General features: G+C 36.4%; 1 protein-coding gene and 1 long non-coding RNA gene across 2 annotated transcripts; both read right to left on the bottom strand.

Annotated features, from left to right (window-relative positions):
• Nucleotides 1-987: 987 nt before the first annotated feature.
• LOC127858377 (glutaredoxin-3-like) lies at nt 988-18,610 on the bottom strand. Its single transcript, XM_052395470.1, has 10 exons — nt 18,502-18,610; nt 17,556-17,667; nt 17,035-17,109; nt 16,785-16,904; nt 10,694-10,778; nt 9,393-9,482; nt 5,107-5,251; nt 4,211-4,321; nt 3,033-3,165; nt 988-1,411 (listed from the first exon to the last, which is right to left on the bottom strand). The coding sequence occupies exons 1-10, from the start codon at nt 18,564-18,566 to the stop codon at nt 1,361-1,363; spliced, it is 987 nt and encodes a 328-aa protein (XP_052251430.1). The 5' UTR covers nt 18,567-18,610; the 3' UTR covers nt 988-1,360.
• Nucleotides 5,863-6,543, bottom strand: LOC127858379 (uncharacterized). Its single transcript, XR_008038866.1, has 3 exons — nt 6,423-6,543; nt 6,098-6,162; nt 5,863-6,032 (listed from the first exon to the last, which is right to left on the bottom strand). It is a non-coding gene; the product is annotated as an uncharacterized LOC127858379 (long non-coding RNA).
• Nucleotides 18,611-20,044: the final 1,434 nt, after the last annotated feature.

Below are 20,044 nucleotides of genomic sequence, written 5' to 3'. Positions count from 1 at the left end.
TATGAAAGCAATATCTATGATACTTTAGGGGTAAAGTGGACCAAAACACAAAACTTAACCAAATTTTAAATTTTCTAAGTATAAAGGGCCCATAATTCCATCCAAATGCCAGTCAGAGTTACATAACTTTGCCTGCACAGTCCCCTTATGATAGTTAATAAGTGTTGCAAGTATGAAAGCAATAGCTTTGATACTGTAGGAATAAAGTGGACCTTAACACACAACTTAACCAAATTTTCAATTTTCTAAGTATAAAAAGGGCACATAATTCTGTCAAAATGCCAGTCAGAGTTACATAACTTTGCCTGCACAGTCCCCTTGTGATAGTTAGTAAGTGTTGCAAGTATGAAAGCAATAGCTTTGATACTTAAGGAATAAAATGGACCTAAAGTTATCTAACTTTGCCTGCCCAGTCCCCTCATGATAGTAAGTAAGTGTACCAAGTTTGAATGCAATAGCATTGATACTTTCTGAGAAAAGTGGACCTAAACGCAAAACTTAACCGGACGCCAACGCCGACGCCAAGGTGATGACAATAGCTCATAATTTTTTTTCAAAAAATATATGAGCTAAAAACTGGTTGACCAGCTTTGTTGTGTAGTTTACCGCTATGGATGTACACAGTTTCAGAAATCCCCACTATTTTAAGGGTACATTTCGAGTGGCTGAAATAACTTTTATATTATATCTAGAGCACTCAAGTTTCGTGGCGATCAATGCGACTCATAAGTAGAGTAACAAAACACATCTTCCTCCCAAAGCTTGATTTAAAACAAATACATGTACTTATCTCCCTTTGTCTGTTTATCTTCTGGAAGTAGGGTCTCCGATAAAATCATAAACTACGATTGTACTCATTAAAATGTATGTGGATAAAATACGACATGAAACTGTTCAGAACAAACATTACAGACATAAGTAATAACTCTTTGATCTTATTAATGTTTGTCATTTTTAACCAACAAAAAACAATCAATAAAAACGAGGTTATTTGTTTTAAACATATATTTCATGGTTCTGAATATGTGATTAATACCAATATTTAATTTTTGTTTCAATTGGTAAATTCAATCTTCTGAAAGGAAATTCAATTATTTGCATCAAACCTCTATTGACACATGAACGAAGTCAGAAGTTGATGAACATTGTATAACATGCACTATAGACAAAGTTACAAAACCACAGTTTAAAATAGCAGCATAACACACATCCACGAATTTGTAGTACTTATAAGATCTGATAACTTTGCTGACGTCTAAACGTAAGTTCACTAGCACTTGTTGGATAGTCAAACGTCACATGACAGAAGAATAACGTGATTTTCTCTCAGTGTTCAAACATGGCATGGGGTCTGTATGGCTCACTGACCGTCCTTGAGTATTGTAAGAAGTTCACCTGACTCCTGCAGCTCCTACAACAAATATGAATGACTATAAGATTATTGTCCCTGAAAACTGGGCTTAATGCATGTGCTAAAGAGTCGTCACTGATCAGTCTGTGCAGTCAGCACAGGCTATTCAGATATGACACTGTTCACTCTTATGGAATTGTTTGTTTAAACTTTAAATAAGGTCTCTTATAAACACAAATGCAGACTAGTCCAAAAGTGTCGTCCCCGATTAGCCTGTGCAGACTGCACTTGCTTATTTGTGAAGACACTTTCTGCACATGTATTAAGCCCAGTTTTCCCTAAGCGAGGCTAATAAGTGTAAAGGAAAAATGACGAACTTTAACATTTTGTGAGCGATTTGGAATAGTATAAAATCACTACATAACACATATGACAATTACAGCTTTCGAGGTTGTTGTGTTTTTTTCTTTAAATTTGATTTTGGACAAAATCTTATCTTGTAAAAATATTAATTTTAAGGTTTTATACATAACCATGATGTAACGGTTTTAACATTATCAACACAATATCAGTGCATTTTCAATACTACAGCTATTGTTTTTATTGATATTGTTATTATAAAAATGGTTTTCATTGAAATATGATGGGGTCTTGATAAAGTATTTTAACAGTGATTTATGATATACCATTGTTAATTAACCAATTAACAATTCAATAACATGGAGTGTTGCATGTGCAAAAATGTAAGTAACGTTTACAAGGACCAGGAAACTTGAATTGCATTCTGATTTATATCAAAGATTTTTATTGGAAAATTCTGAAATGACATTGCTGGCTAAAAAATGTTCTCATATAAGTGGTATGGCTTCCAGTGTAATAAAAACAGAGGATTCAAAGTTGATTTTTTCTGCAATCTTAACCCTATCCCTATTTTTTACTAATTTACATAATTCTCACAAATGATAAATCACAGTGGCAATAAATCCGCCAAAAAATCACACCCCTGAAGTGTCACATTAGTTTACACATGTGAAGAATGCAACCCTTTTTTCATGTAATGTATATTAATATTCCATTTTCCATCAAAATATTATTTTTCACATTTATGACAATCACGATCCTATTTTGTATATGAATTTAGACAAAGACCCTGCAATTTTGTACATGAAAGAAATAGGTTATATGATGAAAAAGGTAATCAATAGTGTGTTTTTTGTTCACACATATTAAACACAAGATCAAATTTTCTAGACACATAAAAGAACACTTATTTTTTACACATGACTGGAACCATATCTAAGATAAAAAGAAGTTGCACATATGTGAATAGTGAACTACTTTTTTCACACATATTGAAATCTAATTTGTTCTTACAGATTAAAAACAATATCCTATTTTAAACAGCATCTTACAAAAGAAAATAGCAGCCGCATTCTGAAAAAAAAACTGGATTTAATGCAAAAAGTCTTGTGGAAGATTAGCCTGTGCAGTTTACAAAGGCTACTCAGGGACGACACTTTCCGCCTTAACTGGATTTTGGCTACAAAGAGACTTCCTTCAAACGAAAAATTCTATAAAAGCATAAAGAGTTGTCCCTAAGTAGCCTGTGAGAACTGCACAGGCTAATCAGGGACGACACTTTATGCACATGCATAAAACCCTGTTTTCTCTGTAATCTTACCTTGATTATATCTAGCCCACCAACAAGCTCCCCCTTCACGTAGAGCTGTGGGTATGTAGGCCAGTTCGAGAATGTCTTCAGACCCTGGCGCACTTCCTCGTCAGAAAGTATGTCAAATGTGTCGTAGTCAATCCTGAAATTTGATAGGCGTTCTTAGAAAACTGGGCTTAATGCATGTGCATACAGTGTTGTCCCAGATTAGCCTGTGCAGTCTAGACAGGCTAATCAGGGACAAAACTTTTTTCTTTTATGGAATTTTAAAGGCAGTATCTTCTTTAAAAATCAAGAGATGTGTTTTTCAGAAACACAATTGCCCTCTACTGAGGCGCTTTGAATACATATATTTGACCTTTGACCTTGAAGGATGATGTTGACCTTGACCTTTCACCACTCAAAATGTGCAGCTCCATGAGATACACATGCATGCCAAATATCAAGTTGCTATCTTTTATATTGCAAAAATTATGGGCAATGTAAAAGTTTTTGGACAGACGCACAGACTGACGGACAGTTCAACTGCTACATGCCACCCTACAGGGGGCATAAAAATCAAGTCTAGGTGCAAACTGTTCTTCTTGATTTGCCTGTGCAGACTGCACCAGCTTATCTGGGATGGCGTCTCAGCCACAAGCAGTAAGCACAGTTTTCTCAGAACAAGGAAATATCATTACAATGGGCATAAAATGTGCACGACTATTTAAGAATACAAGTAAAATCTGTCTTGTTTTGTTGAAAATGTACTCAGTTTCAATGTTTTAAATTTAATAATCATAAAAAGTAAATTTAATAACTGCTTAAAAAGTAGAGAGGGGGAAAACAGGAGGAAACAATCTTACTATTATAGATGTACTGAAAATATTGCCTTTCATAAATCCTTACTGCATTTTCTATTAATGCATTTTGAGAATTTTGCAAGCTGTTGCATCATGACCATCATGAATCGTGCCAAAAAGTTATATATATTCCTTTTCTTACTAAATTTTGCTATTGGCTTACCCAGCGTTGTTCAGAAAATAACGGCTACATTTTGCTTTGACTCACTCAGTGTTGTTCAGTTCAAATGGCTAAATTTTGCTTTCAGCTCAAATTGTATTCTTTAGTTAAAGATGGCTAAATTTGGCCATCGGCTACCTGGATATTGCTCAGGTCAATATGGCTTAATTTCCCTATCCACTCACCCAGTATCATTCAAGATTGCTACCGTCTGCTTGCTGAATCCACATCTTGGCACTGCCTTTTCTCCCTTCATAAATACCATCACAGGGGCCTTGTTGATAAGACCCTTGAGTCTGAAAACAGAAAATCTAAACATGAACTTTAAAATCATCAGAGTTGTGCTCTAGGAAAACAGGGCTCAATGCATGTGCATAAAGTGTCCGGCAAGATTAATCTTTGCAGGCAAATCAAGGCTTAATCCGTTCCACCTAGAACAGATATTTGTGCAGAATATTCTTTTTTAACCACAAAAAATCCACACAAGTGCAATGAGTCTTCCCTGATCTGAGACGACACTTTGCACACATGCATTAAGCCCTATTTTCACAGATTGTGGCTCATTATAATGGGAATATAATTTTCTTTTATTTGACAGGTTGACCGATCCATAATTTTATCACAAACACATCAAAAAATGACCAAAGCAAATTCCTCTTTTTTTCCAAAATCAGAAAGCCACAAATTTAAGTGTCCTTAAGTCATTTTTTTTTTAAATCACTATATTACATGCCAACGAATATAAATAAATTAGTTTTAGTTATAAAATTAAAAACAAGAGCACCGCATTATGCATAGTGGTTGCCAACGCTCGGCTGCGGGTGCAGTTTTGAATACATGAAAGCTTGTCAGAATATTATTTTTTTTAGATATCACAGTGGCCTTGACCTTTGACCTAGTGACCCACAAATGGGTGTGGCGTGTACTACTCAAGGTGCAGCTACATATGAAGTTTCAAAGTTGTAGGTGAAAGCACTTTGATTTTAGAGCCAATGTTAAGGTTTAAGCACGGTGGATGAGCTGGCTATGACAGTACCTCGAGTTTTCTCCAAAAACAGCTGAGCTAATAATAAAAAATAACCTGTCATCTAGTGACTGCTGTGCAGGCAGCTGGGACTTAAGTTCCCCGCTCTCTGCTAGTTCCTTCACGATGTCCAGACCTCCCAGCAGCTCTCCCTTGGAGTACAGCTGAGGGTATGTGGGCCAGTTGGAATAGGTCTTCAAACCTGCAAGGTTCAAAACAGTGTACAATGCTGAGGGTATGTGGGCCAGTTGGAATAGGTCTTCATACCTGCAAGGGGTAAAACAGTGTAAAAGGCTGAGAGTATGTGGGTAAGTTGGAATAGGTCTTCATACCTGCAAGGGGTGAAAACAGTGTACAAGGCTGAGGGTATGTGGGTAAGTTGGAATAGGTCTTCATACCTGCAAGGGTCAAAACAGTGTACAAGGCTGAGGGTATGTGGGTCAGTTGGAATAGGTCTTCATACCTGCAAGGGTTAAAACAGTGTAAAAGGCTGAGCGTATGTGAGTCAGTTGGAATAGGTCTTCAGACCTGCAAGGGTCAAAACAGTGTACAAGGCTGAGGGTATGTGGGTCAGTTGGAATAGGTCTTCAAACCTGCACGGGTCAAAACAGTGTACAAGGCTGAGGGTATGTGAGTCAGTTGGAATAGGTCTTCAGACCTGCAAGGGTCAAAACGGTGTACACGGCTGAGGAAATGTGGGTCAGTTGGAATAGGTCTTCAGACCTGCAAGGGTCAAAACGGTGTACAAGGCTGAGGGCATGTGGGTCAGTTGGAATAGGTCTTCATACCTGCAAGGGGAAAAACAGTGTACAAGGCTGAGGGTATGTGGGTCAGTTGGAATAGGTCTTCATACCTGCAAGGGTCAAAACAGTGTACAAGGCTGAGGGTATGTGGGTAAGTTGGAATAGGTCTTCATACCTGCAAGGGTCAAAACAGTGTACAAGGCTGAGGGTATGTGGGTCAGTTGGAATAGGTCTTCATACCTGCAAGGGTCAAAACAGTGTACAAGGCTAAGAGTATGTGGGTAAGTTGGAATAGGTCTTCATACCTGCAAGGGGTAAAACAGTGTAAAAGGCTGAGAGTATGTGGGTCAGCTGGAATAGGTCTTCATACCTGCAAGGGTCAAAACAGTGTACAAGGCTGAGGGTATGTGGGTCAGTTGGAATAGGTCTTCAAACCTGCACGGGTCAAAACAGTGTACAAGGCTGAGGGTATGTGAGTCAGTTGGAATAGGTCTTCAGACCTGCAAGGGTCAAAACGGTGTACACGGCTGAGGAAATGTGGGTCAGTTGGAATAGGTCTTCAGACCTGCAAGGGTCAAAACGGTGTACAAGGCTGAGGGCATGTGGGTCAGTTGGAATAGGTCTTCATACCTGCAAGGGGAAAAACAGTGTACAAGGCTGAGGGTATGTGGGTCAGTTGGAATAGGTCTTCATACCTGCAAGGGGAAAACAGTGTACAAGGTTGAGGGTATGTGGGTCAGTTGGAATAGGTCTTCATACCTGCAAGGGGTAAAACAGTGTAAAAGGCTAAGGGTATGTGGGTCAGTTGGAATAGGTCTTCATACCTGCAAGGGTCAAAACGGTGTACAAGGCTGAGGGTATGTGGGTCAGTTGGAATAGGTCTTCAAACCTGCAAGTGTCAAAACAGTGTACAAGGCTGAGGGTATGTGGGTCAGTTCAAAAAGGTCTTCATACTTGCAAGGGTCAAAACAGTGTACAAGGCTGAGGGTATGTGGGTCAGTTGGAATAGGTCTTCAAACTTGCAAGGGTCAAAACGGTGTACAGGGCTGAGGGTATGTGGGTCAGTTGGAATAGGTCTTCAAACCTGCAAGGGTCAAAACAGTGTACAAGGCTGAGGGTATGTGGGTCAGTTGGAATAGGTCTTCAGACCTGAAAGGGTCAAAACGTTGTACAAGGCTGAGGGTATGTGGGTCAGTTGGAATAGGTCTTCAGACCTGCAAGGGGAAAAACACTGTACAAGGCTGAGGGTATGTGGGTCAGTTGGAATAGGTCTTCAAACTTGCAAAGATAAAAATGGTGTTCAAGTTAGATTTTTTGTTCATCAGAAATGCCGCCCAACATATGGCATCCAAAGCATATTTTACACATCCTTGGAGTTTTGAACATACTAAAGTCAACACGGCCAGTCAAACTATGTCTTCCAACTAATGCAAACATAAATGACAGCTCTTTGTAAAACAGATGTTCCAGTCATAAAGTTGTATAAAAAAAAAGAGAGCTGTTTTTAAACAAGGGCTGTTTGTAAAACATGCATGCCCCACATATGGGCTGTCCGTTGTAGTGGCAGCCATTGTGTGAATACGATTTTTGTCACTGTGACCTTGACCTTTGACCTAGTGACCTGAAAATCAATAGGGGTCATCTGCGGGTCACGATCAATGTACCTATGAAGTGTCATGATCCTAGGCAAAAGCGTTCTTGAGTTATCATCCGAAAATCATTTAACTATTTTGGGTCATCGTGACCTTGACCTTGTGACTTCAAAATCAATAGGGGTCATCTGCAAGTCATGATCAATCTACCTATGAAGTTTCCTGATCCTAGGCGTATGCGTTCTTGAGTTATCATCCGAAAACCATTTTACTATTTCGGGTCACCGTGACCTTGACCTTTGACCTAGTGACCTCAAAATCTATAGGGGTCATCTGCGAGTCATGATCAATCTACCCATGAAGTTTCATGATCCTAGGCGTATGCGTTCTTGAGTTATCATCCGGAAACCATTTTACTATTTCGGGTCACTGTGACCTTGACCTTTGACCTAGTGACCTCAAAATCAATAGGGGTCATCTGCAAGTCATGATCAATCTACCCATGAAGTTTCATGATCCAAGGCGTATGTGTTCTTGAGTTATCATTCAAAAACAATTTTACTATTTCTGGTCACCGTGACCTTGACCTTTGACCTAGTGACCTCAAAATTAATAGGGGTCATCTGCGAGTCATGATCAATGTACCTATCCTAGGCCGAAGCGTTCTTGAGTTATCGTCTGACAACCACCTTGTGGACGGACCGACAGACTGACCGACCGACAGACCGACCGACATGAGCAAAGCAATATACCCCCTCTTCTTCGAAGTGGGGCATAATAAGTTATTCTTTCTACTCCAGGTAATGAGTTAATGTCACAGGTATTCCCAAAATGGGTCACTGTGGCGTAATCATATGGTGTCTGCCTCGCGCCAAGGAGGTCACAGGTATCCCCAATGTGGGAGTGTTCTTAAGATCTCTTCAATAGACAACAAGTACTGGTTCTAGTCCAAAGGAAACGGATTCAAGAGCATTTCAAATAAGCCTTAGGCTCTCTATGCAATCAAGCTAAAATAAATATAATAAATAAAATATAAATAGTTTTAAACTACACAAGGTAAAAAAACCTGAGATTGGCTGGGAACAAATGGACATAGAGCATGTTGTTGACAGATTTCCCTTTAAATTAAGGGATAAGTAGTATCTAACTAATAGAACTGTTTCTGTCATGGATGACCCCCCTCTCTGTTCAGATCTTAATAATTAGAAAACAAGATTTAGGGGGCATATCTTGTATGTGTCAAAATGAGACCGAGACTTGAGTCCTATACAAAATATGAAAATTAACCATGCAATTAAGCAAGCAAGAGTTGTAGGTCTTTAGATCAACACTTTTCCTTAATGCAAGCATTCAAACATTTCAAGTTTCCTCTGCATGTAGATACAGATGGCCTTTGATAAGGGTTGCTGCAGCCTGACATAGGATTCCAACCAAAAGGAAAACAATAAGGGATGTGAGGGGAAGAGGTGGTGGGTGGAGACTGACGGCGTAAAAAAAGACCTTGAAATGAATCTCGTTCTGTGAGAATTTGGCTTAACCCTTTGCATGCTGGGAAATTTGTCGTCTGCTAAAATGTCGTCTGCTGAATTTCTATAATAAGCATTTTCTTGATTTTTTTCAAAGAATACTATCAGAATAGCAAACAGTTTGGATCCTGACAAGACGCCACGTTCTGTGGCATCTCATCTGGATCCAAACTGTTTGCAAAGGCCTTCAAAATTCGGTTCCCGCACTGAAAGGGTTAATGAATGAGCATAAAGTGTCGTCCCCCATATAAGCCTGTGCAGTCTGCAAAGGTTTCTCAGGGACAACACTTTCCGCCCCTATGCAATTTTTCATTTGAAGGAAGTCTTTTCTTTAAAAAAGTCCAGTTTTCGTGGAAAGCGTTATCCCTGATTAGCCAGTGCGGACTTCACAGACTAATCTACTAAGACACTTTAGGCATTAAGAAACGTTTTTCAAGACATACGCTCAAATACAGTTTATAAATCATTAAAATCTGAAGTACCTTGTCTGACCTCCTCATCAGCCAGTATGTCAAATGAGCCGAACTTGACGTTGTTCTCGTTGAGAATCTGTACAATCTGACGACTGAAACCTATGTACGAAATGGGAATACAGATCAATCATGATGTGTGAAACTGTTGTATGTAACTAACATTTTAATATCTGGTCAAATATGGTGTCTGCCTTGCGACTGGGAGGTCACAGGTTCGTTTAATATCTAGTCAAATATGGAGTCTGCCTTGCAACTGGGAGGTCACAGGTTCGTTTAATATCTAGTCAAATATGGAGTCTGCCTTGCGACTGGGAGGTCACAGGTTCGTTTAATATCTAGTCAAATATGGAGTCTGCCTTGCAACTGGGAGGTCACAGGTTCGATCCCCACCGTGAGAGTGTTCTTTACATCTTCCCAATAGACATTAATAACTGGTTCTACCTAGGAAACATATTTGAGAGTGTTCCAATAAGCCTTATGCTTTCAATGCAATCAAGCAAAAAAAAGTACAGTAGTTCAATGGAGCACTATATTTAGATTAATTTTATGTTATCCAGTCATAGAATCAATATATTAGTATTACCAGCAGCCAAATAGCAATTGACTACAAATATTTATTATTGGCTATTAAATCTTTATGGCTATTAAACATTACTGAAAATATGTGCACAAGTAGTTTTTTTGGAAACTTATCATAAGTTACAAGTAGATAAGAGAAAATGATAACAATTTAAGATTGTTTAATGCTTACCTAGCAAAATGAAATGCAATAGTGTTTTGTCCCCTTCAGGGCTTTGTAACATACCACATTTTGGCTCAGATGGATTCTCCTTCAGGGCTATGTAACATACCAATTTTGGCTCAGATGGATTCCCCATCAGAGCCATGTAACATACCACATTTTGGCTCAGATGGATTCCCCTTCATAGGTCTATGTAACATACCACATTTTGGCTCAGATGGATTCCCATTCAGGGCTATGTAACATACCACATTCGGCTCAGATGGATTCCCCTTCAGGGCTATGTTACATATCACATTTTGGCTCATATGGATTCCCATTCAGGGCTATGTAACATATCACATTTGGCTCAGATGGATTCCCCTTCAGGGCTATGTAACATACCACATTTTGGCTCAGATGGATTCCCCTTTAGGGCTATGTAACATACCACATTTTGGCTCAGATGGATTCCCCTTTAGGGCTATGTAACATACCACATTTTGGCTCCGATGGATTCCCCTTCATGGCTATGTAACATACCACATTTTGGCTCAGATGGATTCCCCTTCAGGGCTATGAAACATACCACATTTTGGCTCCGATGGATTCCCCTTCATGAACAGCATGACTTCCTCTGTATTTATGAGCCTCTTCAGTCTTGAATTGAGATCCTGAAAACATAAAATGAATTATGAACAACTGTACAATTCCATGAACAACTGTACAATTCCATGAACAACTGTACAAGTCCATGAACACCTGTATTAAAGTTCATGATCAACAGTAGAATGTCATGAACAACTGTACAATTTCATGAACAACTGTACAATTTCTGTAACAACTATACAATTTCATTAAAAAAAAACACATTTATTCAATTTAAGACATACATTGCATACATGCATATGATCACACAAAAAAGTTATATCATGTAGCAGCAATAAGCCAATAATGTTCAAACATGTTATACAAGATATGCTAATATATAGTTTTTTCCAAAAAAAATCTACAGAATAGTTATGAAAATGAATGAGTTGCATAAAGTTGGTAGAAAACATTCTGGACTTGTTATAAAAGTTTAATGTGTTGCCATTTTTGTTCAAATATATTAAGTTTATCATTCAATTCATTGTTAAGGGCAATTTGTTTTTCAATTTGGATCTTAAGTTTAAAATAGTTTATAAAAGAGTTGAAAGTAGGTATTTGTTTTTTGTATTTGATGCTGAATATAAAATATTTCATTAATATGATAATGTGGTTCACAGTGTTATTAATTTCTGGTATTTTAAAAGTATTTACACCGAAACTGATATTTAAGAGATACAGTTTTAATTGTAATTGTTGTTTCTCTAGAAATGTTGTTAACTGGTCCCATAGAATTTGAATATGTTTGCACTCCCAGAAAAGGTGTTCTATTGTTTCAATGTGTTCGCTGCATACTACCGGTATATCACATTTATTTCTGTTGGATACAGGTAGGTTGCTCTAAAAAATAAATTTATTTGTAGCTATGATTCTATGGACATATTTATATTGAAAATTTCTCAGTGTGCTCTCTCTATAGTTGTTTTATATGGCATGATAAATATTTGTTTCCAATTAAATTCTTGTTCCCCAAGAAGGCTTTGCCATTTATTTTGAATCTTGGAGTTTTCTGCAGGGTGTTTAATTTGTAGTTTGTAAAATATTTTGTTTGTTTTGTTTTGTTTTGCAAGTATGTTTTCCGTGAATGATGTTTGAGTACATGGTGAGTTATTTGTATTAATTGTAGATTTAATATGTATGGGTATGCTTTTAATTAATGTGTAATACATTAGGAAATTGCCTGAAGGTATTCCGTATATGTAACATATATTCTCAAAAGAATAGAAGTCCTTTATTCTGTAATAGTACAATTGGTCGACATATTTAATGTTTTGTTCAAACCAGTGTTTATAGAAAAAAGTCTTATCATTTGAAGTTATGTCTTTATTGTTCCATTAAATAGTTTTACTGGTGATTTGGGTTTCTAGATTATGGGTAACAATAGTCCATGCCGATAAAACACTAGATAGAAATATGTTTTCGTTTGCAATTTCATGCAAAATGGTATTGTTGATGTTACATTCAAAAAGTAAGGAGTCACCATATTTTTTTAGGATTTCCTGGTAGAATAATTTCCATTTACTCGTATTGGTATTATCTAGATATCTTTTAACCCAGCTGCATTTGATTGCATTCAAGAACGACTCAATGTCTGTTAATTGGATTTTGTTGGGATTAACTGTGCGCCATATGTCTATCATATTGTAGTTTTCAAGTATGTTATTTGAAATGTTTCTATTTTTAGAATGAGTATAAAGGTTTCCCTTTCTTTTATCTAATAATGGGTTAAGAACAGTATTGAAATCACCACCGACTATAATGTTTTTATCTTGTCAATTAATTATAAAGGATTGTAATGTTTCGTAAAAAGTCGGATCATCTACGTTAGTGCCTTAAATGTTGATTTATGTTAATTGTGTTTCGTGTATTTTGATATATATACTTGCTTGTCTGCCAATTATTATTTCATTAAAGTTATGGACTGTGATCCCTATATTATTTTTTATCAGAAAGGCAATGCCTTGTTTATTAGTATGTTGTCCACTGAGATAGATGTCTCTGCCCACTCATCTTTTAAGGTTTGTGCTTAAGTATGTGTTAAGTGACTTTCCTGTTATAGGCATATACTTTTTTTTTTCGTCTAACCATTTGAAATTTTTTACGCGTTTGTCTTTATTGTTTAGCCCTTTTACATTTAGAGTACATAATTTAATCATTTAAAAAAGTGATGGGTGGTATAAATGATAATTTGTATGTGTTTGTCCAGCAAGTTTCTATTTTAAAACATGTCCAGTTAGATTCTATTATAAGACATAAGATGTCTACATATGCAAACAAAAATAGAAAAAAAAAATTATGGATACAAACAGATGAATATTGTTTGTGTGTGCGGTTGTGTGCGCGCGTTTTATGCCCGTTTGTTGTGCATGCACCTGTAAATGAGTGTGCCCACGGGTTTGTGTGTGTGTGTATGTGCGTGTGTGTGAATATGCTTGTTTGTGTACAGTTGTGTGTGCGTGAGCCCGTGTGCGTGTGTGTGCACGAGCGCGCATGTGTGTGCCCGTATGTGTGTGTGTGCGTACTTGTGTGTGTGTGCGCGAGCGAGCGCTCCCATGTGTTTGTGTGTGTGTGCTAGTTGTGTAAAAAAAACGCTGATGTGCGTGTGTGTGCGCGACTGCGTGTGTGTGTGCGAGAGTGCGCGCGTATGTGTATGTGGGCGTGTGTTGGTTGTGTAAAAAGAAAAAAAGACGCGTGTGTGCGGATGCGCGTGTGTCTGCGGTTGAGTGCGCGCGTGTTTTGTGTGTTTATATGCGTGTGTGCGCACTTGTGTTTGCGCGCGTATGTGTGTGTGTGCTAGTTGTGAGAAAAAAACACGGATGTGCCGGTGTGTGCGCGAGTGCACGTGTGTGTGGGTACGCATGCATGTGTGCACATGTGCGGATGCCCGTGTGTCTGCGGTTGAGTGCGCGCATGTGTTTTGTGAGTTTGTATACGTGTGAGTGTATGTGTTTATACATGCATGTGTTTTAAACTTCTCGCTGTCTTATTATTTTTCACTGTGAGTACCTGTTTCTGGTAAGACACATTGTAATAATTAATAAGCTTATGTTACAATAACGACTATAGAATGACTACTACAATTACAAAAAATTTATCCTGATACAAACATTTGTTGTGTTATTATTTGTTAAGAGGTTCACGATAGTTAAAAAGAATGTATGCAATTATTGTATTTGAAATCATCTATTGAATATATCTGTATATCCTCATTTATTGTTAAACACAATTAATGCGATCAGTACACGTTTTAGTAATATGTTATCTAGGTGACATTAAGCACATTTCAAAATAACACGAAATGTGTTGAGATCCAGAGACATATACACAAGTACATTCTTATGTCCGTCGCGTTGTCGATCTAACAATGTACAAAAACGAAAAACTACTAAGATCGAGTGACGGATATTCACACGTTTTTGTTTGATAAGGAAAAGTTTTTAAGCATTTTGTATCAATGGAATGTTACTTTTGTATTCTTGGTTTGACTGTATCTGGCCTACAGTTAATTGACTGTATCTGGCCTACAGTTAATCTAGTTCTGAAAAAAAAATGAACTAGAATTACCACCAGATGTGTTTATACTCATTTAACAAAAAATTATGAGCTTTAACTCTCAAATAAATCTTTTAATTTGTATTAACAAAACTGATTACAAAAATCTTTTGCCCTGTTTGGAAAGAAGTTAATTGACAACCAAAAGTGAAGTAGAGTTGTAGAGCAAAAACAATATACTGACAACACATACGTATATGCATAACATATATATTAATATAGATATAGATAACTGACCTTAAAACTATCACAGATCATGAGATACTTAAAGAAGCGCACTTCCGTTAACTGGAAAAGTGGAAATATACAAACTAATTGAAATAACGATATGTTAAACAAAACGTATATATATAACACAGTAGATTGTATGATAGATAATAATAATAATTGTAATGTAACAATAAGAACTACAAAATTGTGTGCGGGGGTGGTTCTGTGTGTGTGTGTTTGTGCGTGTGGGTGTGTACGTGTGTGTTGCGCTCACGTGTAATGCGCGTGTGTTGTGCATGTACGTGTAAAGGATTGTGCATGTGTGTGAGCGTATGCACGCGCATGTGTGTGTGTGCTTGATTTTGTACAGTTTGTGTGTGCGTGTTTGTGCGTGCCCGTATGTGTGTGCGCACGCGTTTGTGTGTGCTGGTTGTTAAAACCATGTGTGTTTGTCTGCGGTTGAGTGCGATTTTCTGTAACACATATATTCTGAGCACCGCACGCTGTATATATACATATAGATATACATCTGTATCATTGAACCTATCACCATTCATAAAAACATAATTCCAAGTAAATCATACAGGCAATAATTATGCATAAAATACGATAATGTTCTTTTAGCACTGTTAAAGAAGTGAGTTTCACTTTCATATAAAATATAGATTTAAAAAAAAAACTGCCAATGAACATTACACAACGTTTATTAATAGATCCTTGACTGTGCTCAGTCCATCATATCAAAAACAGCTAAAATGTGTGTATCATAATATGTTTCATGTGTCTGTGTATGTATGTGTGGGTTGCGAATTACATTTAGGCTACAAAAACAGTAACATGCAGTATCAAAAACATAATTACTTAATTGAACTAAACGTTGGGTTCTTCCAAGTTTCATGCAGTATTCAAAAAAAAATTCTCAAGGGAACTACACAGTGGGTTCTTCAAAGGAAAGGGTTGTCATTTCCGAAACCATAGTTTTTGCCACTGCTCTATTGTTTATTTATGTTGACCGATTTGAGGCGCTGCCATTAGACACTTTTCGGGTGTACGTTATTTTGTTTGTTACATATGTTTTGGTTGGCCATGGCTTTGCCAGCCAGAATTTGTATTTTTCGTATGTCACTTGTTCATTGCGCTCTTGTCCCGGTAAGCAAATAAATAGTTTCCCGTCGCGGGACCAGGCCTTCTCCACCAACTCCGGCTCTTTAAGACGCAATGAAGCAAGAACTTCTGCATTGATTTTAGTCAGGTCTTCATTGATAAAAATGCCAGTACCTTTTAGAAGTTTGGCGCATTTCATGATATCAATCTTTGTTTCGCGCCTGACGAATTTAACAATTACTGGCCTGCATTTATGTTGAGAAAATTTTTCAAGGCAATGAACAACGTCGATATCTTTGGTCTCGGTATGTGTGCCAAGCTTTTGATTTAACATTAAGACCGTGTTGTCGGCAACAGCCATTGATGTCTGTTGGTCCGTATCATTGGCAAGGCCAGTTATACGTATACTGTTTCTCCGGCCGTATTGTTCTAGTTTGTTGTGCATGATGTATGTGTGGCTGCAATCTTGGTCATATTGGTTTTTTTTTCAGGGCATCTATTTCACACTTTTGTTCCTTAATTGTTTTTTCAATGAATCTATTTCGTTTTTATTTTCAAAAAGGCTGCCTTCCAGTATTTCGAGTTTTTTCAAACCACTTCCTAGAAACCTTTCCTTTGTTTCTTCCAGAGTATCTTTTATTATCATTCTTATTAAGGAAGTGTCATTTTTTGTCAGCACGTTGGATAACTTTGAGCTGATTTCATCAAGGCGCTTTTCGATTGACGTTTCCGTTTGCTCTTTCACGGATTTAGCCGCACCGCTTTGCACAAATTCATAATTAACTGTACAATTTCATGAACAACTGTACAATTTCATTTACAAATGTACAATTTCATGACCAACTGTAAAAAATAATGAACAACTGTACAATTTCACGAATAACTGTACAAGATCATAAACATATGAACCACTGCTCACAATCATTGAAACATGAACAACTGTACAAAATCATGAAAATTTTATCAACTGTACAGGATCATGAAAACATTAACAACTGTACAAGATTAGGAAAACATGGATAACTGTACTAGATCATGAAAACATGAACAAATGTACAATATCATGAAAACATGAGCAACTGTACAAGCTGAAATACAACCAGTTCTATAACTCACCTCTTTAAGTGGCTCCAGCATTGAGGGGACTGACCAGTTTTATGACTCACCTCTTTAGGTGGCTCTGGCATTGAGGGGACGGACACATCAGACTGGGATGCCAATAGTTTCACTTTCTTTGTCAACTCAGCAACATTTGCACCATCCAGGCGGTCTAGGAGCTTACCTCTCTGTGAAGAAAACAGAAAAAATAAATGTTTCTAGGTTTCAGTAAGTTTTAGTTTTTAATGTGAACAATGAATACTTCTGATGACAGTACAATAGAATTGTTAATCAAGATGTTTTGGATTCTTTACTTACCCTTACAAATACACAAGTGGGTACGGCTGATATGGAATATTCTTCTGAAATCTCAGGCACATCCTCTGCTTCCAACTGTATTGCAAATTGAGCAAAGAATATTCACAAAACAGAATTTAAAATCTGAACACATGGAAAATTTCATTTTTATCTGTGCATTCCTAATCTTGCAAGTATAATTGAAATACAAAATATCAAAATCATTCAAAGCAATGACATTTCAACACACAACAAACTTAAGATAATGTTGACAAAAAAAACTTCAAAACTTAAGAGAGCTTTTGCCAGCAAAAATGATTTTAGAATGTCAAAATGAAAAAAACATCCCACATTTTTATAAAGCATATACATATAACAACAAATTAGTTATCAAATGAAATCTATTGAAATTAATGATCTTTGTCCAGTTAAAATACTTTTCTGCACGTTTGATTGTATATGATAAAACTATTCTACAACACAACATTTTCTAAGTATTTAAAGATACCATTAGACATGTAGCTACATTTAAAGCTTTTTACCTTAATGAAGGTAACATTAATGTAGCCTGGGTCCTTGGCTAGTTCAGAGAGCACTTCATTCATCTGCCCACATTGAGGCGCCCAGCTGGCAGAGAAGTGCACCACCACAAGGCTGTAATCATATTAAAACCTTTCCAGCTCAGAAGCATAGTGAACATGTCTATGTTCAAAAAGCATAAAATCCAAACTTCCTTCGAGTAACACAGTCTGTTGAGGTTTTGTGCTGTTTGCTGCTCATCAGTATCTTACTCTTAGATATGTATTTTGATGCATTTGTAGTCCCTCAGAAAGTTAAATTTAATTAAAGACGTTTCTTACTAGATTCAAATTTTAAAGGCTTTATTTTCAACCCATAGATAATGATGAGTAGCAAACAGCATGAACCTGAAAAGACTGTGAGTTACTCGCAGGCTGTTCTGGTTTTATGCTGTTTGCACATAACCATTTTCACTTTGCCTCTGTGTGGGTAAGGGTTAAGCAAGTCTTGTTCTGGGAAATCTGGGCTTAATGAATGTGCTTAAAGTAGTGTCATCCCATAAAACTTGTTCTGTCCACACAGGCTAATTGGAGATGACACTTATCACTTTTAAGGAATATTTTCGTTAAAAGGACCTCTTAAGGCTCTTTTTAATAGAACATTCAGAGGCAAAAAGAAACTGACTAGCAAGTGAAAAAATTAAATAGGCCTAAGGGAGTTCTGCTGAGGATGTTTTCTGTTTGAAAAATCCTTTACATGAAGATTTATATAAACCTTAGGACGTTCGATAACTGGTTCGTCCACCATCTCTGCAATACCATCCGAATTCTGATACAGTTCGAAAACTAACAACTTACAAAAATAATGGAAAAACAATTACAACTGGCTTTTGCTGTCGATAAGACATTAATAAACAATCATAATAAACAATATGTTGAAAGGATATTGCCGTATTTATTTAATAATTACCCAGTGGTTTCTTTAATCGCATTTCTAAAACCAGTAACATCTGGAATTTCTTTGAGGGTCGCCATGTTTTCTTTAAACGGTTATTCATCACTAATAGCCCACAATTTGCAGTTTCACTTTAGCATCATGCGAACTCATAATTTTCTTAAATTTCATACGCAATTAGATAAAAAAGAATGGTATTTTCGTTAAGTACACGATATTTTTGCAATATTAGTTTCATTATACCAACAGTATATATTTTGTTCCACGTTATGCATATCTTCTTATTTAATTACAATATAATATGATTGTAGGTGCTACCTAATTTACTGGCAAAAGCTTTTTTAGTTTTTTTTTGATAAACATGTATTTTTAATAAATATATGGACATGATTGTGTTCGAAATATTATAATTGTTGCAATAATTAATTAATGCATCTTTAAAAAACAAACAATCTTAAAACTTGCATAAGTCAGAGGTTACTTCCGCCACGCCAGGTCAATAAATACGCACAATATCTATGAGTAAGCGGTCGACAGTCGCATAATTTGGTATAAATAATAATAATAATAATAATAATAATAATAATAATAATAATAATAATAATAATAATAATAATAATAATAATAATAATAATAATGTTCAATGTCAAATATCTTCAAAAGCAACAGATGAAGGTGTCTTCTGATTGGCTAACACTCAAGGGTCGGTGAAAATTGTACGTCGAAGTACATTTCTCGTTCTACCTAGTAGGTCTTGTAGACTATCGACGTCATGGTACGTCCTACATGTATATACACTAAGTAATGGTCCTACCCCGGAAACAGTTTGTTTCATCAAATGTCTCAATCAACTTGACAGTACACTAATTTAACATAATCAAAATCATGTGATGTGTCAAATCAATTTTGATTGACAAATTTGACAGGATTTTTTAATCCAATTAGTTTTAGACTGTCAAATAACACACACTACATATTGAAAGCCATACCTGGAGCTCTCGTCTGTATACCACTGACTTCATCAGAAGAATAATTTCTACTGTTGGGAAACGTTAGCACCGCTAATTGTCTTCTTATTTATTATCAATGTATAATTATGTGCAACAGCATAACAACATACTTGATTCGCAATTAAAATATTTAATAAATACAGGTATCTGGCAGGTTTCTAATTTTCTTTCGCAAACTATTGTTGAATAGTTTAAATTTTGTCGCCACAAAAAAGCTAGCCATTTTGTAGCAATTATTAAAGCACAGTCTAAACTGCATACACTTAGCTCTATAGTTACAATTTGAATGCAAATATTAGAATGCATTATGTTATATCATCCATATTTTTTTATTTTAACATTCAAATAACACATAACACAGTACATATATAAAAAGGTATGCGGTATTGTGTGGAGATACAAAACACTTCACATCATTTATTTGCACATAAAATAATAGTTACAAAATAAGTAATACTAAAACACCAACCTACAGTACACGAATATTTATGTATATGAAATTACAAAGTGGTGTTATTTTATTACCTTTTACAAAATTAACAATGCTG

The sequence above is a fragment of the Dreissena polymorpha genome, chromosome 14 (genome assembly GCF_020536995.1).
Source record: "Dreissena polymorpha isolate Duluth1 chromosome 14, UMN_Dpol_1.0, whole genome shotgun sequence".
Classification (NCBI taxonomy): Eukaryota; Metazoa; Mollusca; class Bivalvia; order Myida; family Dreissenidae; genus Dreissena; species Dreissena polymorpha.
Note: the sequence above shows the minus strand (reverse complement) of the source record. Positions and strands in the feature narration are given on the sequence as shown.

Bases quoted from the DNA above. Each gene is read 5' to 3' on its own strand.
- LOC127858377 (XM_052395470.1), bottom strand. From the start codon at position 18,566: ATGGCGACCCTCAAAGAAATTCCAGATGTTACTGGTTTTAGAAATGCG. The intron at 16,905-17,034 runs GTAAGTAAAGAA...TTTTCTTCACAG, and splicing joins CCACTTGTGTATTTGTAAGG to AGAGGTAAGCTCCTAGACCG. The intron at 5,252-9,392 runs GTACTTCAGATT...TGAACCTTGCAG, and splicing joins TGATGAGGAGGTCAGACAAG to GTTTGAAGACCTATTCCAAC.